At 43.2% G+C, this 20,941-nt stretch overlaps 1 protein-coding gene across 12 annotated transcripts in view; it reads left to right on the forward strand.

Annotated features, from left to right (window-relative positions):
- tns1b (tensin 1b) overlaps positions 1–20,941 on the forward strand; it is a 287,235-nt gene that overhangs the window by 171,223 nt on the left and 95,071 nt on the right. For 11 of the 12 annotated variants that reach the window (XM_052522076.1, XM_052522083.1, XM_052522080.1 and 8 more), the window contains one exon: positions 9,210–9,248. The exons of the other annotated variant lie outside the window; for it this stretch is intronic. In XM_052522076.1, the coding sequence (XP_052378036.1) occupies positions 9,210–9,248 (39 nt within the window). The remainder of the gene's footprint in view (positions 1–9,209; positions 9,249–20,941) is intronic. 12 annotated transcript variants of the gene reach the window in all.

The following is a 20,941-nucleotide window of genomic DNA, read 5'->3' on the forward strand; positions in this document are numbered from 1 at the left end:
ACCGCGGCAGCTTTCCAATCTTTAGGGATCTCAGATGATATGAATGAGAGGTTGAACAAGCCAGTAATAGGGGTTGCAACAATTGCGACGGATAATTTTAGAAAGAGAGGGTACAGATTTTCTAGCCCAGCTGATGTGTAGGTTTCCAGATTTTGCAGGTCTTTCAGAACATCAGCTATCTGGATTTGGGTGAAGGAGAAGTGGGGAGGCTTGGGCAAGTTGCTGTGGGGGGTGCAGAGCTGTTGACTGGGGTAGAGGTTGCCAGGTGAAAGCATGGCCATCTGTAGAAAAATGCTTATTGAAATTCTCAGATTTATCAGTGGTGACAGTGTTTCCTAGCCTCAGTGCAGTGGGCAGCTGGTAGGAGGTGCTCTTATTCTCCATGGACTTTACAGTGTCCCTGGACTTTTTGGAGTTTGTGCAACAAGATGCACATTTCTGTTTGAAAAAGCTAGCCTTTGCTTTCTTAACTGCTTGTGTATATTGGTTCCTAACTTCCCTGAAAAGTTGCATATTGCGGGGGCTATTGGATGCTAATGCAGTACATCACAGGATGTTTTCATGCTGGTCAAGGGCAGTCAAGTCTGGAGTGACCAAAGGGCTAAATCTGTACTTAGTTCTACATTTTTTGAATGGGGCATGCTTATTTAAGATGGTGAGGAAAGCACATTTAAAGAATAACCAGGCATCCTCTACTGACAGAATGAGGTCAATATCCTCCCATGATACATGGACCAGGTTGATTAGAAAGGCCTGCTCCCTGAAGTGTTTTAGGGAGTGTTTGACAGTGATGAGGGGTGGTCGTTTGACCGCGGACCCATTACAGACGCAGGCAATGAGGCAGTGATCGCTGAGATCCTGGTTGAAGACAGCAAAGGTGTATTTTGAGGGCAGGATGGTTAGGATGATATCAATGAGGGTGCCTGTGTTTACGGATTTAGGGTTGTACCTGGTAGGTTCCTTGATATTTTGTGTGAGATTGAGGGCATCTACCTTAAATTGTAGGATGGCTGGGGTGTTAAGCATATCCCAGTTTAGGTCACCTAACAGTACAAACTCTGAAGATAAATGGGGGGCAACTAATTCACATATGGTGTCCAGGGCCCAGCTGGGGGCTGAGGGGGGTCTATAACAAGCGGCAAGAGACTTGGATTTTTAAAAGTAGAAGCTTAAACTGTTTGAGCACAGACCTGAATAGGATGACAGCACTCTGCAGATTATCTCTACAGTAGATTGCAACTCCACCCCCTTTGGCAGTTCTATCTTGGCGGAAAATGTTGTATTTGGGGATGGAAATTTCAGGATTTTTTGTGGCCTTCCTAAACCAAGATTCAGACATGACTAGGACATCACAGTTGGTGGAGTGTGCTCAAGCAGTGAATAAAACAAGCTTAGGGAGGAGGCTCTTCTGTTAGCATGCATGAAACCAAGACTTTTACGATTACAGAAGTCAACAAACAATAGCACCTGGGGAATAGAAGTGGATTTGGGGGCTACAGGGCCTGGGTTAACCTCTACATCACCAGAGGAACAGAGGAGGAGTAGGATAAGGGTATAAGAACTGGTTGTCTCTTGCGTTTGGGACAGAGAATTAAAGGAGCAGATTTCTGGCCGTGGTAGAATAGATTCAGGGCATAATGTACTGACAATGGTATGGTAGGATATGAGTACAGTGGAGGTAAACCTAGGCTTTGAGTGACGATGAGAGAGGTTTTGTCTTTGGAGGCACCAGTTAAGCTAGGTGAGGTCTCCGCATGTGTGTGGGGTGGGACAACAGAGCTATGTAATGCATTTTGAGCAGGACTGAGGGCTCTACAGTGAAATAAACAATAAGAAATAGCCAAGACAGCAGTAGACAAGGCATATTGACATTAGAAAGAGGCGTAAAGCAATCACAGGTGTTGATCAGGAGCGCTAAGACAACAACGGGTAAATGGCAATGAATGGGCAGAGTGGGTCTGTTAGATACATACAGGACCTGAGTTTGAGCCTGGGGCCGACAGGTAAACAAAATGAGGTACCATGTTATTGAAACAGTCCAGCGGGCTTTAGCTGTGTAGCCGAGTGATCATAAGGTCAATAGGTGAGTCAGAGTGCCATTCGCTAGTCACTACTACGCTAGGCAAGCAGAGGACACAGCGTTCAGGGGCTAGGAGATGGTTCTTCGGCGACATCGTAATAGAATAGCCTGTTGAGACCACATCGGGTGATCACGTCGGCAGTCCAGTCGAGATGGATCGGCAGGGCTCCGTGTCGACAATAAATGGTCTAGGCCTATTGGCAAAGGAGGTATTTTAGCCCTAGATTTAGCTGGTATGTGGGCCTAACTCGAGGCTAGCTCAGGGCTAGCTGGGGTTGTTTCGGGACAGAGGCGTTAGCTAACAGTTGCCACTCATTTGCAGCTAGCTAGCTGCAATGATCCGGTGTATTGATCCAGAGTGGCAGGAATCCGGTGACATGGTTGAGAGAATCAGTCCAATATGCTCTGGGTTGATATCGCACTGTGCAGACTGGCAGGTGTTGTCCGAGCTAAGGCTGGCTGAGCTAAAGCTGGCTGGCTGGTGACCGAGAAAAAGGTGAAGACCGCTAGCCATTGGCTAACAAAGACTAGAAGCTAGTTAGCTGGCTTGCTTCTGATGGAAGTTCCAGTAATAAGGAATAAAAATTGCAGATCCGTACCGCATTGGGATAGGCCGGTTGCAGGAAAGTATATTTAGTTTGTTCGTAGATAGAAAGTGAGAATAAGATAAATATGAAAAATACTAGCTATTTACATTTTGAGAAGGGAAACAATGCTATGTAGTCAGTGTGGGATGGATCAGAGCTTGGCAGTCAGTTAAAGATGTTCTACATTTCACACTGAAAGAAAAAAGAGAAAGGAACGCATAGCTGTTGCTCAGACGGAATGTTCTGAAGGGGGAATGGGCACTGGCATATGGGCCAGCGATTCCACTTCATTCCTTTCTCTATTGTTTATACCCAATAAGTCCAAACTAACACAGAATCTTGCAAACTAAGATACCCCTGCTATAGAAAGCCCTCTGTTATTGGTTACGCCAAGTAAATTGAATTTGCACAGTGAATATTTCTATGAGGAATTGCCAGATGCATGGATGTATTGGGTCTGGGTAAACATTAAAGCACTCAGGAGCGGCCTTGTGTTTATGCCAGTGCCAGAGAATTGAAGGTTTGAGTGGTGAAATGCCCCATTTTTGTCGCTGTGGAAATACACCTGACCCACCACAATTGATTCATTACATTGTAATGGTAGCCTGGAGTGCACAAGCAGCTCACCTGTCACACTGTTACAATCAATTTGTGAAGAGAAGGATTGATTACTTTTTATTTTCTCTGACCACTTGTGGCCGCGGGACTATCAACGCAAGCTAAGCCATGATCCCGAGCCATCAACCCAAACTGAGCAATCCTAAACGGTTTTCAAATCTATCTAGTGTAGTTTATCTGTAGTAGCTCAACACAATACAATGTTTGTACATCCTCCCCTGTAAGCAAGGAACGACTGTATATCCAGTACTGACAGAGCCATTTGCCATGGACTTTTGCCTGCCGGAAATTGACTGTGATTTAATGTTGTTAACACAAGCATGTACAGAATGCAACAACACAATTACCCTTTATTATATTGCACTTGTTTGTACACTTCGATGGCATCAACACACGGTCATGGCTGTCCCTGCACCCATACACTGACAAAGTCTTTATGTTTTTCCCCCATGCTAACTAAAGTGGACTGAAAACGTTTTGTCCCTCCTCTCCTTCCACCACTGTAAATGTAGTACTTGTATGCTCCACTTGAAACTGTTACCCAGGTCCTTAAAGGCATGACAATGTCCTGATAGAAAGTAACCAGAGAGAGAGAAAGAGAAAAGAAGGTAGAGGGTATCCCATTTTTTCCACCAAATCATTTCTTTGCGACCCCACCACAAATTTAATGATACAACTTTAACATTTGTAAATTTAGATTTTTACATCAGCAAATAATCTCTTGTCAAAAAGAAAAGCAACCAATAAATAAATTTACTCAAAATAATTGTCGAATTGCGTTTCTCAAAAACATTGTATATTGTCCCATACAATAGTCTGAACTCTTAATAAAATGTAGTTATTTGTTTTTTGGGGCGACCCCACCTCGTTTCCCCCTTATTGTCACGACTTCCGCCGGAGTCGGTCCCTCTCCTTGTTCGAACGGCGTTCGGCGGTCGACGTCACCGGCCTTCTAGCCATCGCCGATCCACTTTTCATTTTCGATTTGTTTTGTCTTTGTTTTCTACACACTTGGTTTCAATTCCCCCATGACATGTTCATTATTTAACCCTCTGGTTTCCCCCATGTTTGTGTGCGTATTTGTTCTATTGTTCAGGCTGTTACTGACGGCTGGTATTTTGTTGCCGGGTTTTGTAATTACGCCCGTTTATTTTGTGGTACCGGTATTTTTCCTGCACATTTGTATTGTGTTTATACTGGTGTTATCTTGTATTACATACCTTGTCCACGCATGTCCGCTCTCCTGAGCCTGACTACTTTCACCAGTTACCCACAGCCTTGACACTTATGGGGTCGCGACCCCGACTTTGAATACCCCTGCTCTACAGTATGACATATTTTTTTATTTATCATTATGAATGCAACTATATTTATTCACCTGTATTCTCAAAGTCACCTGGAGGCTCACTGAGGCTCTCCTTCCATTCTTTATGCCACACCTTACCATTCTCCACCTGCAAATCTGTTCACATTTCCAACTCTTTTTTACTCATTTCTCCCTCTCTTCTGCACTTACTTACTTCTAGTTTTCAGAGTGTCAGTTTAATATTTTCTCAGTGCGGTTACCCACGGTTTGACCTGCGGTGGGCCCAATGCTAAGTGTTCACCTGGTCCTTCTCTTAACAGTCTCTGTGCCTATTCTTTGACCACCTGCCAGGCTACAGGATGCATGCTAAGCTATGTGCTACAGTTGGCCTCTAAAGCTAAGAGTACAACTGAATGGAAATGACTACCTAGGGTAGAATCTGAGTTATTTTATGGGGAGACCTCTTCCGTTCTGTCTCAATCTAGCCTATTGTGGGTTCTCATTATTGTGGCCAAGTAAGGAGCCCGAAGGGGTCAAGGATTACGCATTTACAAAATTATTAGTCCAAATGTCGTCATCCCATTGGAATTCATACACACTGTCTCACATCTGAAATGCCATCACTTGGCTGTAGGGATTGTTTGAATAGACCCACATGCCCTTTTGGCTTTGTGTCAATTGTTCTACCTTTTCTCCTGGTCTTTTGTTGAACTTACTCACTAAGTAAGTCTATGTCCCTCCACCTCCAGCTGTGTTAAAATCCATTAAATTGCATTTATGTTTAATAAACGTTTTGCTGAGGGCCAACATTGAACTTTGTCACACAGGAATTCATTGTGATTCATAGTGCATTGGTCAGCCTGTCAGTAGCGGTGCATGGTTAAAATCACTGGGGAAGCCAAGCCCCCCTGAAAAAAAGCCATAATACAACTTACACTGAATGTGTTGTGATAATTGTGTTGTTTGCTCTATAACCTGTTAGTTCATATGCCTAACAACTATTTATTTAGAACCACAGAGAGTTACCACAAGTTGCAAAGAAAAATGGAGCTGCCTCCACTATTCAAGCACCATTTCAACTTCAACAATTCAACATCATCAAATCACTTCAATTTAGTCTCATCAACATAACCTAAATGTGATGTGGATGTCCATGCTTCTGATTTATGTTTGCTTGCATGTGTGTGTGTAGAAAAACATGTTGACTCACCCTACTTGTAGAGAAACGTCAAAGCCATCCTCCTCTCTTTCATGTTGACAAAATCACTGTCATACAGTACACACTTTTATTTTTTGTTGTCCTAGGCTACATGGCTAAAATGCATGGTCGCTAGCCTAACTTCCATTCATAAGCAACGTTTGTTAGTTATCATTAGCCTTCTACAGCTAGCTACATATTGAACTAATGGTTGGATCAGAATCGCCGTTATAATAGTTGGCCAGTACGGGGAATTAAGTAAAACCACAAGTCCAAATCCCTATCTCCATCCATGGATAATTTAGCTAGCTAGCCACCGGAGGACAACAACACAATGAGATGCAACAATTCAAGTTGTTTCTGTTAATGACCTAGACTCTTAAAGCAATTTGATAGGAGACGCCAAATTCAAGTTGACTTCCCTTGACATGTTTTCTTTCTTCCCACAGGACCATTCACAGTTTCCTAGCTCAACAATGATTGGCAAATTTGTTATACTTTTTTTGTCAAGGGAAGCCAAATGCTTGCTGGCTTCCCTTGTATTCAATGCTATGGGCGGCAACGATGTCATACTCGTTTGTACCAGACGGTACCCGAATAATAGTTTTTTTGGGGGGGGGGGGCTTCCCTTGGTGTCAATGAATACATGCCACTGCTGCCTATTAGGATATTTGACTGAGATTAGCCTTAGCCCTTAGCCTTGTTAATCCTCAGTATAGAGCATATAGAGCACTTGCTTTAACACACTTGTCAAGTGTTACTGATTTGTGAACCAATCCCAAAGACCACTTTCCATTCCCCCACCAGCATATGCCATTCACGAGCACATCCTCGATACCAATCCGACCCTGAAAATGCCTCACTCAAGGGAGGGTCATGGAGGATTGCAGGGCAAGTGGAAATGGGCGGGAATTTAGGGTGAAACCCACAAGGTGTCGGAGTGGTTATTGATTGCAGGTGGACTCCAGCAGGAGCCTGGGGGTGAAGTGGGGGCCATGTGATGAGATGGGCCAGGCCCAGGGAGGAGGCACCTCAGCGGGGCTCAGACATTCCCCAGGCCCCTTGGAGTCCTTGGATGAGCTGAGAGGCATGGAGGGGGCAGCTGTCAGTGTGTGGAGTGAACGGGAGGGTTGAGGGGTGAGGTGCAGACATGGGCAGGCATGGTTGAGGTGATTTGAGGAGGGTAACAGTGCGGAGACTTGAACCAGGCTGAGATACTGTACTTTGTCAACTCACAGCACCTCTAAATAATAACTGCAGCCTTTCCCAAGAGACAAGTGGCATTCCATGGAGCTGTCCTCATGCTACTTGATTTATCTGGTTACAGTCAGTCATTAGTCAGAGATACAGCATTTATTTTGGTTTACACTGTATTTAAATAGTTCCCGACAAATGCTACATTCTATACATGCTCAACTAACTACTATGCACCTCTTTTTGCTGGTATCAGATAGCAATGCTTTCCTGTTTACAGTCCGCATTCCTCTATTCCATCAGGGTTTTGAGTAACGGCCTCCAAAACGACAAGGACTTTGATGAGCCAACGTGACCCACGCATCCGATACAACCTTGTGAATCCACTAAGCCGACTCGCATCCCAATGGCTACCGTCCAGTGATGCTTTTAGCTTGATCCAATCAACGTGTGTATTGGCTGTATAGTCACACTAGCAATGTCCAGTGTGAATTTCTAGCTTGAAAACATCCAGTTGACTTTGAGCTCCCTGAAGATCTTGAGATTGCTTTGTTGTAAGGACCAATGGGCACTCAGTTGAATTTGTGTAGACCTCTTGCGCGTTTGTGAAACTTCACTGCAATTTAGTGACCACTGTCGCAGTTTTCTTCACTGTCCCTTCACTTTTCTTCACTGTCCCAACGTTTTAAGGTAATGCCTTAGTCAGCTTAGAAAATCTGCACATTCCATTTATAGCTTCACGAATAAAACTCCATTGACTCATGAACAAAGAAATCAGAAACAGACACAATAGAGAGAGTTAAGCATTGAGTCGTTGCTGCCATGCATTGTGAAAACAACTGCGCTATGGAATGAGGCTTTTTCTCACAGTACAAAGAAGTAGCAGGCTCGGTATTAGAATTGCAGATCAACCACTGTATGGGCTTAGCGATGGATAATCCTTAATTTACTCTCTGCCGTGACAGATTTGTCCCATTGTATTTATGTGCGGTGCTTTACATTGCCTGAAGCAACATTTGGGGAGTTTTGGTGTGGACTGTAAGAGACTGTTCAGGCTTTTTATGTGGACAGAAAGGAATGTGCTAGCTTTAGCGTAAACATAAAGCAGACCCCAAGAACCCATAAGTCTTCTGTTCACACCGCAAGGGACAATTAGTCAAGGATTTGCCTCTGTGTATGACAGGGCTTTTAAAGGCTAACAGCCCCGATAGCCTACAGCTGACCTTTTAGCACTAAAACAGAGATAGTGGTCCAGCATTGACGGACGGCCCTGTTACGAGAGCAAGAGAGAGAGAATGTGTGTGTGTGTGTGTGTGTGGGGGGGGGGGGGTGTAAGGCAAAGAGAGATAGAGAGATGAGCAAGTGAAAAAGGTCAACAGCTGATTGAATCGGAGTTACTGTCTCCTGCTTCTAATTTAGCCTTTCCTAACAATAGTCTTTTGTTTGAAAATTAAGTGGAAGATAGACTTTTTTAGGAAGGGAACATCACTGACAACTTACTGTTTGGCTGATGGTCCTCATGTGGAAACGGTTCAACTCAGTGTTCTATTTGAGTCCCTCATTATTATCCTCTTCCTGTTTACCCCCTTGCAGTCCTCGTGCTTCTGCTCGGGAACTCTGGGATTGATTGTCGCAGCCATTAGAGCGCTAATCGGATTAGAGGTTAGCGCCAACCTTGGCAGATCATGGGTTCCAGTAGGCTTCACAATCACCTTTAAACATCATTGACTTTCTGGTGCTAAGATAAGCTAGTTAACTGCTGCTAGGAGTTAGCAGTTAGGCTACCTTTCACTTGTTGCATACTGTATACTGAAATGGTTATTATATTGTCCTTTGAGGTTGGCTCGGAGCTCAATGCTAACATATTGTCCTCTTTTCCCAGCCTCTCAGCCTGGGCCAATCATTCTATTCTAAAATGAACTGTACAGCATCTCTTAGGTCTGTTGTCTGTATCTCTGTTAAGACATTTTGATCACTAGGGTATTGTCATATTCTTCCTGTGATATACCTATAGACACATACACATTGATACACATTCATAAGATGTACTAGTTTTGGGAAATGCACTATATACTATATTGAAGCATACAGTAAAAACAAAGGACTAATGCTCAGGATCACACAGGTCAAATTTTGAGAGTTTAAATCAGGTATCAACTGTCTGTATACTGTATGCGCTTATGCATAATCTGCAACATACAACATTTTCTTCATTTTCTTTTCCAGGTGTCTTCGTCCTGTGTTCCTGCCACTAACTATGAGCTGGTAAGATTAAAATATATATATATATATATATATATTGCTCAATGTAAATCTGTCAGTAATAGTGTGTCCATGTATGTATTGTGGAGTAATCTCTTCTTCAGAATGCCTTCCAAACATCCAGTGAATGGGTTCTGGGAATCCAGAGAATGAGCAAGGGCAATAAAAACAACATCATGTTGCTGCATTACCTTTTTTGGTCTGGGTTTGAGATTCTCTGTTGGATGTGGAATTATTTGCCCTCTCTGCACGTTCCGTGTATACATTTACTCTAATCCTTGGAAAGACAGAGTGGCCTGCAATGGACACTGAGTATACAAAACATTAAGGACACCTGCTCTTTCCATGCCAAAGACTGACCAAGTGAATCCAGGTGAAAGCAATGATCCCTTATTGATGTTACTTGTTAAATCTGCTTCAATCAGTGTAGATGAAGGAGAGACAGATCAAAGAAGGATTTTTAAGCCTTGAGACAATTGAGACATGGATTGTGTACGTGTGCCTTTCAGAGGGTGAATGGGCAAGAACAGGGTATGGTAGTAGGTGGTAGGCGCACCGGTTTGTGTCGAGAACTGCACCGCTGCTGGGTTGTTCAAGCTCAACAGTTTCCCGTGTGTATCAGGAATGGTCCACTATCCAAGGGGCATCCAGCCAACTTGACACAACTGTGGGAAGCTTTGGAGTCAACATGGGCCAGCATCCCTGTGGAACGCTTTTGACTTCTTGTCGACTCGGTTACCCCAACGAATTGAGGCTGTTCTGAGGGCAAAAGTAGGGGGTTCATCGATTTTCCTTCCCCAGTATGTCATCTACAGAGGAGTTTCACTTTGAAATGGCCCTCCATGTCATTTTCTCTCTCTCCCTATGCCAAGACAACTCACCCCAGAGGAATACATCACACCCAACATCTTGTTGATTGCCCACTTAAACGTTAATTAGCTAAGATGTAAAACATTCACTGACATATGGTCTTTTTACGATCGAGAAGAGAAAAAGTGCACACACACACACATGCACGAAAACACACACACACACACACACACACACACACACACACACACACACACACACACACACACACACACACACACACACACACACACACACACACACACACACACACACACACACACACACACACACAGCGGCAAGCTACTCAGGAGGCCTACAGCAGCTGTGTTGTGAAAACAAAATATGGTTCTCAAGGACAACAGTGGCAGTATTTACCAGAGGAAACTGAGTCCAGCTGGACGAAAGGGCCTTACAGAGAGCAGGAAACAGGAGAAAATACCACAACTTCACACTCGTACCATTTGCTTGTACAGATGTTTGGTTTGCATACATTATTTTCTCCCTCTGAATTTGCTTCATTGCATGAGTAAGTAGGCTATGCAGTCTCTAACTAGGCAGAGTGATGGATTTTAGAGTGATTGCTACATGACTCATGATTGGCTACTTCTTTTACGTTTGATGTGTGTGTGTGCGTCTGTGTGTGTGGAGGAAGTGGACCTCTGCAGTATTTTGGATAGCTGCTGAGGGATTACCCTCTTAGGGCTGTACTTCCCACCTCCCACCCCCACACCACTTTTCTTGATAAAACACCGCTCCTGTACCTCTTATACTCACCCCTCTTTTCCATTCTGGATCATACATTTAACAGAACCCTGCAGAAACAACACTGCATTCCACTCCATGTCATGGCAGTTTATTAGCGTTCTCAAAACGTAATTAGTTGTTGTTAGGTTGGGAAGAACTAAAATGTGCTGTTTGATTGTTATACACATTGGTACTGTATGAGCCATAGGTAAGTAAAATAGTAGCAAAGCTGTTGTGAAGTGCAAAGTGTATTGTATATAGGATAAATTGTGTGTGTATGAGTGTTCGCGCGTGTGTGTGCGTGTGTGTGTGTGTGTGTGTGTGTGTGTGTGTGTGTGTGTGTGTGTGTGTGTGTGTGTGTGTGTGTGTGTGTGTGTGTGTGTGTGTGTGTGTGTGTGTGTGTGTGTGTGTGTGTGTGTGTGTGTGTGTGTGTGTGTGTGTGCTTCTGTGTGTGTTTTCAGCCACTTGCTGCTCTCTGGCTGAAGGATGCTTCTCTCCTCCCATCCCAGGCAGCTCCATGTTTGGTGAATTCCTCACCTCTAGAAGAAAGAGAGAGGGCAAGAGAGAGAGAGATCTGATTTCGACAGTTGTGTTGTCTAGGTGCAGAACAGAGGGAAGATCACCATAAATCGCTTCTTGTCTAAAATGATGAGGGGTTCAATTAACATAGTATTTTACATATAAAGTCACTTATTGTGATTCTAGTGATTTGGTGTGTTGGGAGACACACACCAGAGAATATGAGTCTTTAACTTGATGTACACGAAAACACTATGCAGATGCTGGGACTGTCATGTTAGGAGAGTGTGTGAGAGTGAGGTCCATATAATGAAGTCATGAGTTGAAAGTACAGTACCCTATGTGAGGGACAAATACATAGTTAGGACGTAACCAGCAAAGGGATGTAGCCTATAGAGCCGACACTACAGCATAGAGATCAATAGCATCAATACATTTCTGTGGACTCCAGTGTGTTGGAGAGTGGGGTGTCCAATATGAGCTGTCTTGTGGAAGCTCTGGTTTGATTATGGTGCGATAAGGATGTCCTCAGAGTGAGTGATGAGGCGATAGCTCCCCCAGCGGGACTCCCATGCTCCCATGCTTGGAGGTGCGTGGCGTAGAGTGGGGCATGCTGGGTAGTACATTCCTGAGACGTGCCCTCATGTTAACTAACGCTGGGCCTGCGATTTCATTTCCCAGAGAGAGAGTGTGGAGAGAGAGAGAGAGTGTGGAGAGAGAGAGAGAGTGTGGAGAGAGAGAGAGTGTGGAGAGAGAGAGAGAGTATGGAGAGAGAGAGCAGAACATAGTAAACTGGTTTTAGGTTTGAAACACGCACAGACATACATACACATGCAGCACTCACACACGTAATGATTCACATACACCTTTATACATTTCCCTCAGGCTTGTGTTTACCTGCATCCACTCAAAGCTGTTTCTCAGTCAATGCCTCCGACACCTACGTCATCCAGACACACACACACAAAACCAACACAAACCACGGCTGGGGAATCGTGCCAGTGCATTGCTGTGTAATGACTCTAACTGTGGCGCAGAGATGGGCAAGATCTTTTCAATTAGCCCTGTGTTTACAGCTGCACATACTTGGCTGATATGCCATATTACGTTCTGTATACAGGACAGGACCAAGTATCCCATAATATTATGTGATTCCTATCTCGTAGGCATGTGCATATACATGGGAACCACGTAAGGTTGGCCATCCATGTTGTATATGCCAAGTGAAAGATGGATGTTTCTTTTTACCAGCTGTACATACACATTATATAATGAACTGAAAGATGTCGACTAGTATTGATGACACGTACTGATTGTGTGTTAATGTGCATGTGTCAGCTGAAGCTAGGCCATATGAAAGATTTTTCTGGTTAGCATTCTTTTTTTTCTTCACAATAAGTGCCTTGACTTCAAAAATGAAAGTCCCTGGAGGACAAGAGTTTAGGTAAAACAGCCAATGGTGTGCTTTGTGTAGTATATGGATACAGCTGGACTCCACTGAGTTGCGTGTAGAACTGTTCTCTTCAGGAACGTTTTGATTCACTCTCTCTTTGACCCGTCCAAATATACAAGGCGAGAGACAGCTAGGCATATTTGTACACAGGAAAACAAACAATGGGGGAAAACACAGAGCCCTCATAGTTTTGGCTCAGATTGGAAGTCATGGAAGTCCTCATCGGCCATTGGGTTACGTCATCATCTGTGTATGCTGTGGTTGTATCAGTGACCGAACCCTGTTAGCCATAATAGGACATGAGACAGGAGAGAGAAGGGAAAGAAAGGGAGAGAGAGAGAGAGAGGAAAGAGAGAACACATTCCAAACTGAGTGAGAATGAGCAGACTAGCATCACTCCGTCCCCACGGGTGCGTCTTGGTCGTCCCCCACAGTTGTTTATAATCACAGAACCCTAGTCTCTCGTGCATACCAGAATGTCATTGGGTTATGTAACCGAGAGAGCTGAAGAGTCCATTTGGGATGGGTCGATCTGGCTGGCCTGCGTGTGACCTCCGTCCGTCCGGGTCCTAGTGCAAACTTTGAGAGAGGTCAGAGGTCGTTTATGGACACTGCTGGCTCAGGAGGTTCCCACAGCTCTGCGTGGCTCAGTTTTGAATTCCAGCATTGGATTGTTTCCATAGAAACCCACCATGAGATCGTAGGCCCAGAATTGTGTATGAGTGGGAGCTAAAGACCAGGGAGCCCACCTCCCCCTCCTCTCTCCATCATCGTTTATGTTTACATTTCTAAACCATGTTCTGTGAAATGCTGCAGATGGGGCTGCTAAGCATGGGAGACTAGCAGATGTTTGCGTGTGTGGGTAAATTGTGCCTGTGTGTGTTGGGGTTGATACAGTTTGTGTGTTAGGGGGTAATGTGTGTGTATTTAAAATGTATGTTTGCATGTTTAAATTTGTGTCTGTCAGAGCGACTGTACCTATAGGTCTGTGCTTGTGCCTGTGTGTTACTTTTTATAAGCGTGCGTGTTTGTCTCTGTCTCCATTCACTTGCTTGAAATAAACGTTTTCTTTAATTTTCTCTATGTGGTTGTTTGTGGAAATGGAATTGAGCATGTGTACGTGTGTGCAGTATGTTTGTGATATTCGCCCACCAACTATTATATTATTAATACTGGGGACAGTGCCAGGTAGCTCCCTTAACAGTCCATGAGGAATTTGAAGGGCTGTTTATTTATTAATCATCACATATTCAGCATTGTCTGGACGTCAACCTAGGGTTTTAAATCAACCTGTAATTGGCTTGGATGCAGCTTTGAGACAGGCGAAACAGCATTGCCTTTTTAGGTGTCAGACATAAGAGGGCTTTGACAGGAAACTCACGTCTACTTTGTCTCCTGCCAAACAGCCATCCTGTCCTTATTTTAGTAAACAAACAGTTTCTTTCTGTTGCCTCCCTCATGATTGTGCCAAAACTAAATGTTCAATGTTGTTGACAGAAGCATAAATAAAACTGTATTCATGTGTGAGAAGTTGAAAGATGTCTTGAGCTCCGTGGTTTAAGAAAGCATGCTTGGCAGGGGGGTTAAAGTTCCATTTTTAAAACATTGAAGGCTGTCCAGACAGCCCCTAGACGGTAAACCCCAGTACACACTTCATGTAGTTCTGAAAGGTGACATTTCTGCCATAAAATACACCCATCCAATCCTTTCAGATCTACACAACTGTCAAGAGGGTAGGGTCTAGAGCACGTGTCAAAATCATTCTATAGAGGGCCGATTGTCCGCAGATTTTCACTCCTCTCTTGCACTTGATTGGTCAATTTAGGTCATGATTAGTTAGGAACTCCCCTCACCTGGTTGTCTGAGTCTTCTTTGAACACAAATTAAAAGGAAATAACCAAAACTAGCAGACTTTCAGCCCTCCGTGGAATGAGTTTGACACTAGAGATTGGTTAGGCCTGAATTCCAGTAGCCTTGCTTTGTATTTAGGATGCAGTTCCTATCCTCACCAGCAGGAGGCAGTGTAGCGTTAGATCATTTTACTCAACTCGTCGATTGTACATTTTCCCTCTCTACCATAACTATACTGCTTTCTGTCTAGAAACAAATGATTATGGGAGAACACATGAGAATGAAACAGGCCATTTTTTCCAATCCCAAGTAATAAATGTAAAGGAAAGCACATGCTCCCTTGATGGGATACATTTTTGAACCTGCATGGATTGAGGAATTTTCATTGGGGCATAAATCTGTAGAATGTCATGCAAAGAATGTGAAAACCCTTAAAAAACGTATACGTTTTGACGTGTTTCATAACTTCGCAAATTAGGCTTTCAAAAATGATTTAGGGGTAAATAGCCTGTGATTCTGCATTCACCCATGCTTTTCATCTCTCCTTTTCATTAAAGAAAACTGGGAACGACATTGCTCAGACCAAAAACTAAATGAATTGGCAATCAAGGTTTTAGTATCAACAGTTCAATTGACACATATACACACAGCATCATGAGGAGTTTTTATATATTGTGACTGTACAGGATGTATTCATAAAATGTAGACCAACGCAGATGGTACAGTATGTATTTTGAAATCTCAAAAGAGCACCATGGTCTAGCAAAAACATTGAGTTGACCATATAGGGATATAATAAAGATAGAAGGAGAGTAGGAAGGAGGGAGGGAGGGAGGAGAGTAGGAAGGAGAGTAGGAAGGAGGGAGGAAGGAGAGTAGGAAGGAGGGAGGAAGGAGAGTGGGAAGGAAGGACAGAGAAAGGAGAGTAGGAAGGAGGGAGTAAGGAGAGTAGGAAGGAGGGAGGAAGGAGAGTAGGGAGGAAGGAGCGAGGAAGGAGAGTAGGGAGGAAGGAGCGAGGAAGGAGAGTAGGAAGGAGGGAGGAAGGAGAGTAGGAAGGAAGGAAAGAGAAAGGAGAGTAGGAAGGAGGGAGGGTGGTAGGAAGGAGGAAGAAAGGAGAGCACGGAGGAAGGCGGGAGAAAGAGATGAGAGATGTAGTACATACCCTGGGCCATGAGTCTGCCCACAACACACACACACACACACACACAAAGTTTAGCTCCTAGTTTGGATCCAGACTGGCCATCTCTAGCTGAATTCGCTAGAGATGTGGCATCTAAATGAGCTGGCCTGGTGATTATATTTAGCTGTGTGTAATTTCCAAGGAGACTCTGTTTGGGTATATTTGTGTCCTCACACTGGGAAACTCCCTACACTGTACCTTTCTTCTTGGGCGCTTCCAAGACTTATAATTATTTGAGTTATGTGAATCTATCAAAGGAGGCTCTATGTACAGTCCATGTGAGTTGCACATGGACTGAATACTGGCCTTACATGTTTATGTCACAGACACACTTATCACAGATACACTGCAATTGCATGTGATTAAGTCAGGTGTCCAGGCCTTTCATTGAACTCATACCCGCTCAGTCTTTATGACATCAAATCCCATCAGTCTCTGACCTCATACCCACTCTGTCTTCATGACCTTCCACTCAGTCTCTATGACACCCTATTACCCACTCAGTCTCTAGACTCTCTGACATCATACCCACCCAGTCTCCCTGTCCTCATACCCTCTCAGTCTATGACGTCATACCCACAGTCTCTCTGGCCTAATACCCACTCAGTCTATATGACCTCATACATACTCAGTCTTTCTGACCTCATAGTCCCAGTCGGTATTAGACAGAACGTCGCGGCCATGCCCGCCTGTGGAGAAAACAATATGTGGTTACCTAGGTCGCCCCATTGGCTCACAGCAAAAACTTGACCTTTTCCAAACTTTTCTTGTCTGCTTGTTTTAGTAAATTACAAAACTACATTTATGAAAAGTACAACATGTCTAAAGATTACTTATTAACACTGCCTGCTCCCGACTTTTCTCACTATTTTGAAAAACGTAATGTTGTACCGGTAGCCACATGAGTGAGTGCTAGCTAGCTAGCTACCTACCAGAACATTAAGCTAGCCAAGACCAATAGCACAAACAAATGGATGATACAGCTAAAAATAGTTAAATGTCTTACCTGTGATGAAATGTTTTCACACATAGCTGGGTACGTACATTGAACAACATAGCAGCTTTTTTTGGCATGTTTTGTTATTTCTGCAGAATAAAATAAATTGACGATGAAGTTGGCTCGTTTACAGTGGGGATGAATGGGAAAAAATATTTGTTTTCCTCAATTTGTGGGCATGGTTGAGGGGAATTTCTTATTATTACATTAATATCGACTTGGAGTATACCCACTCAGTCTTTATGACCTCATACCCCCTCAGTCTCTATGACAGGGTTCCTCAACTGGTGGCCCGAGGGCTGAATTTGGCCCACGTGTGATTTTATTTGGCCCCCAACGTTTTCTGAGCAAAAAAATGTATGTATACTGTATATTTTAGTTATTTATTGTTGGACATAAAAAAACTGTAAGAACACCAGAAAATCAGCTCTAAGTTATTTTAATTTAGGAAATCTGTTCCAAAGTATTCCCACACCTAATCTATGTGATTGTTTACAAATGTAAGCAAGGTTTGAAATTATTAGGTTTTACTCAAATATTATATCTGTTTGGACTTCTGCAGTCAATTTTCTGTCTACAAATTATTTGTCATTATGACCATCCGCGAAATAACAAATCGGCCCGCGGCTGAATCTAGTTTAGAAAGAGATGAGAGATGTAGTACATACCCTGGGCCATGAGTCTGCCCACAACACACACACACACACACACACACACACACACACACACACACACACACACACACACACACACACACACACACACACACACACACACACACACACACACACACACACACACACACACACACACACACACAAAGTTTAGCTCCTAGTTTGGATCCAGACTGGCCATCTCTAGCTGAATTCGCTAGAGATGTGGCATCTAAATGAGCTGGCCTGGTGATTATATTTATACCCACTCAGTCTCTATGACCTCATATCCACTCAGTCGCTATGACCTCATACCCTATCAGTCTCTATGATCTCATACCCACATGTCTCTATGACCTTTTGCACTCTCAGTTTATGAGACCACACACACAGTCAGTCTCACATGCACACAGTCTCTATGATATCATACCAACAGTCTCTCTGACATCACACATTCTGCCTCTAACCTTCCAGCTCAGTGTCTATGACCTCATACCCCCAGTCTATGTTGTCCCAACTCCTCTGTAAGACACAATAAACCCAGTCTGTGACATCACACCTTTCGATCTAACTTTCGACTTCATACCGAGCCTCTGTCTGTTTTGTCATAGTTTTCACAGTATAACATTATGGCTAGAATACCATTTCAATGCCTTTCCACATCTGTCTTTCTACTAACCAGCTGTGTTTTGTGAGTTGGACCTCTACATACTGTGACACTACACAATGAAAACCATGTAAAAGCATGTGTACTGTACACACACAGATGTTTACCGTATGTGTGTGTACAGTATGATCTCACACAGGCCTTTGTTCGGTAACTAGACTCCAGGCTCTCTATTACAATAGGGCGGTGTGGCCAAACGTTGTTTTGGGAAGAAAATGTCTGGCCATGGAATTTGGCCTGGATACAAATTCACAGACCAGTTGAACTGTTGCGAGGATCACTACGTGTTTTCTTGTCCATTACCAAGAGATTTCCCCTAGCTGACACGCCTTCTCACTAGAGGAGACAATTTAGCCAACTTGGCCAACCAGAGATAGCGTGACACTCCTACATTTGGATCAGTAGTGTATTTTATTATTTGTAGTTTGTTGTTTTGATCTTTTGGCTTTTTCCTCATATTTGGGTTATGGTGTTATATTCTGTATCGTTAGATTTCAGTGCAGCCTTTGATGTTATTGATCATAATTTCTTATTGAAGAAAATCTCACTTATTTATGGCTTTACATCACCTGCCATCACATGGTTGGAGAGTTACTTATCCAATAGAACTAGAGAGTATTCTTCAATGGATGCTTTACTGTGTGGTATCCCTCATGGCACTTGCCTTGGGCTGTTACTCTTCTCTATTTTTACAAATGATTTGCCACTTGTCTTACACGTTTGCACACTCTACACATCAGCACCTTCGGCCAATGATCTCACTGAGAATCTTAGCAAGGAGTTACAGTCAGTGTTAGAATGTGTAATTAACTGGTCTTAAATACATCAAAAACCAAAAGCATGGTTTTGATTCAAAGCATTCTCTTGGACCTAAACCTCAACTGGAGAAAGAGTGTAACCATTGAACAAGATGGTCAGTTATAATGGCCAAGTCATATTGACAAAGTTGTTGTGAAGATGGGGAGAGGTTTGTCTGTTATAAAAATATTATTCTGCATTTTTGACACAAAGATCAACTGTACTAATTGTTCAGGCTTTGATCTTGTCCCATCTTGATTACTGTCCGGTAATATTGTCGGGTGCAGCATAGAAAGACCTAGCAAACCTGCAGCTGGCTTAAAACAAAGCAGCACGCCTTCCCCTTATCTCCACACACAGAACTAACAGCTACAACATGCATGATAGTCTTGCATGGTTGAAGGTTGTGGAGAAATTGACTACTTCTCTTCTGGTCTTTTCAATAAATATTTGTGTGTTGAAAATGACGAACCACTTGTATCACATGGTTGGAGAGTTACTTATCCAATAGAACTACAGAGTATTATTCAATGGAAGCTTGTACAGTGTGGTATCCCTCATGGCATTGCATGCACTTTAAACAGACATACATAGCCCACCAGACATACCAGTTTCTTCACGGTACCCAAACCAAAAACAGATTTAATGCATTGCCCAGTTATGTATAGAGGCGTGTCATCGTGGAACCCTCTGCCACCAGAGGTTACTCAGGCAGAAGCAAGTTTAACATACACTAGATATACAAAAGTATGTGGACACCCCTTCAAATGAGTTGATTCAGCTATTTCAACCACACCCGTTGCTGACAGGTGTATAAAATTTAGCACACAGCCATTCAATCTCCATAGACAAACATTGACAGTACAATGTCTTCACTGAAGAGCTCAGTGACATTCAAATGGCAACGTCATAGGATGCCACCTTTCCAACAAGTCAGTTCGTCAAATTGTTCCATATTAATGCCCATGATTTTGGAATGAGATGTTCGACCGACCAGGTGTCCACATACTTTTGGTCATGTAGTGTATTGTATCCCCAGTGCCTCTCCTCTTTCTAAATATCTAATTCAACTGTACTGTATATAATAATATGAATATGTATGTATGAATACTGTGTAAATAGTATTTATGTTGTCTCTTGTTGTCTCTGTACTTTGTCATGTATTTGTACATTTTATGTGGACCCAAGGAACAGTAGCTGCTGTACGCACAATAGCTAATGGGGATACTAATAAACTAAACTAAACTTAGCAGATACTTTTCTCCAAAATAACTTACAGTGCATAAATGTATTGTATGTGTATGTGATCCTTGTGTCAAATGAACCCTCATCCATGGTATTGCAAGCCCCACAGTCTTGCCAAATAACCCACACAGGACCAAGTATTGTCTCTTTCAGGCGCTGTCTGAACTTGGCGGGATTTGTAGGCTATACTCACCAAATGATGTGTTGGACTGTTCCCTTAGTGTTAGAACTGTTCTGTTCTGTGAACTATGAACCCCTAACTGTAACCCTTTGAGTCAATGAGACGGATAATTTGCACACATGCACACATATCCTTCGTGGTGGTGTCTGTAGCTGTATTATACATTTGAATCATACATCCCATATCGTTCCAAGTCCTAGTTTTTTGAACCCAGCGCAGAAGGCTTTGATACGCACTGCTTTACTATTGAATTCCGGTCTTCTTACATAGTTTTTGTGTATATAGGCTATCGTCCCTCTCCTTGGCTCCTCATATCACTCTAACAATTTGAAGCTAGCCAGAGCCACCCTAACCCTGACCAATGACATCATGGATTCCTTGAGGCCTGGGTCATTATAAATAAACAATGTTTTTGGACATCTCTCTCTCTCGCGCTCTCTGTCTCTCTCACTCTCTCATTCTCTCTCTCTCACTCTCTCCATGGCTGTAAATGGTTGTGATGGGTGTGCTGCAGCAGTGGGGATGGAGATGGTCTCTGGGCTGGGCTAACAGAAGAG

The sequence above is a fragment of the Oncorhynchus keta genome, chromosome 7 (genome assembly GCF_023373465.1).
Source record: "Oncorhynchus keta strain PuntledgeMale-10-30-2019 chromosome 7, Oket_V2, whole genome shotgun sequence".
Classification (NCBI taxonomy): Eukaryota; Metazoa; Chordata; class Actinopteri; order Salmoniformes; family Salmonidae; genus Oncorhynchus; species Oncorhynchus keta.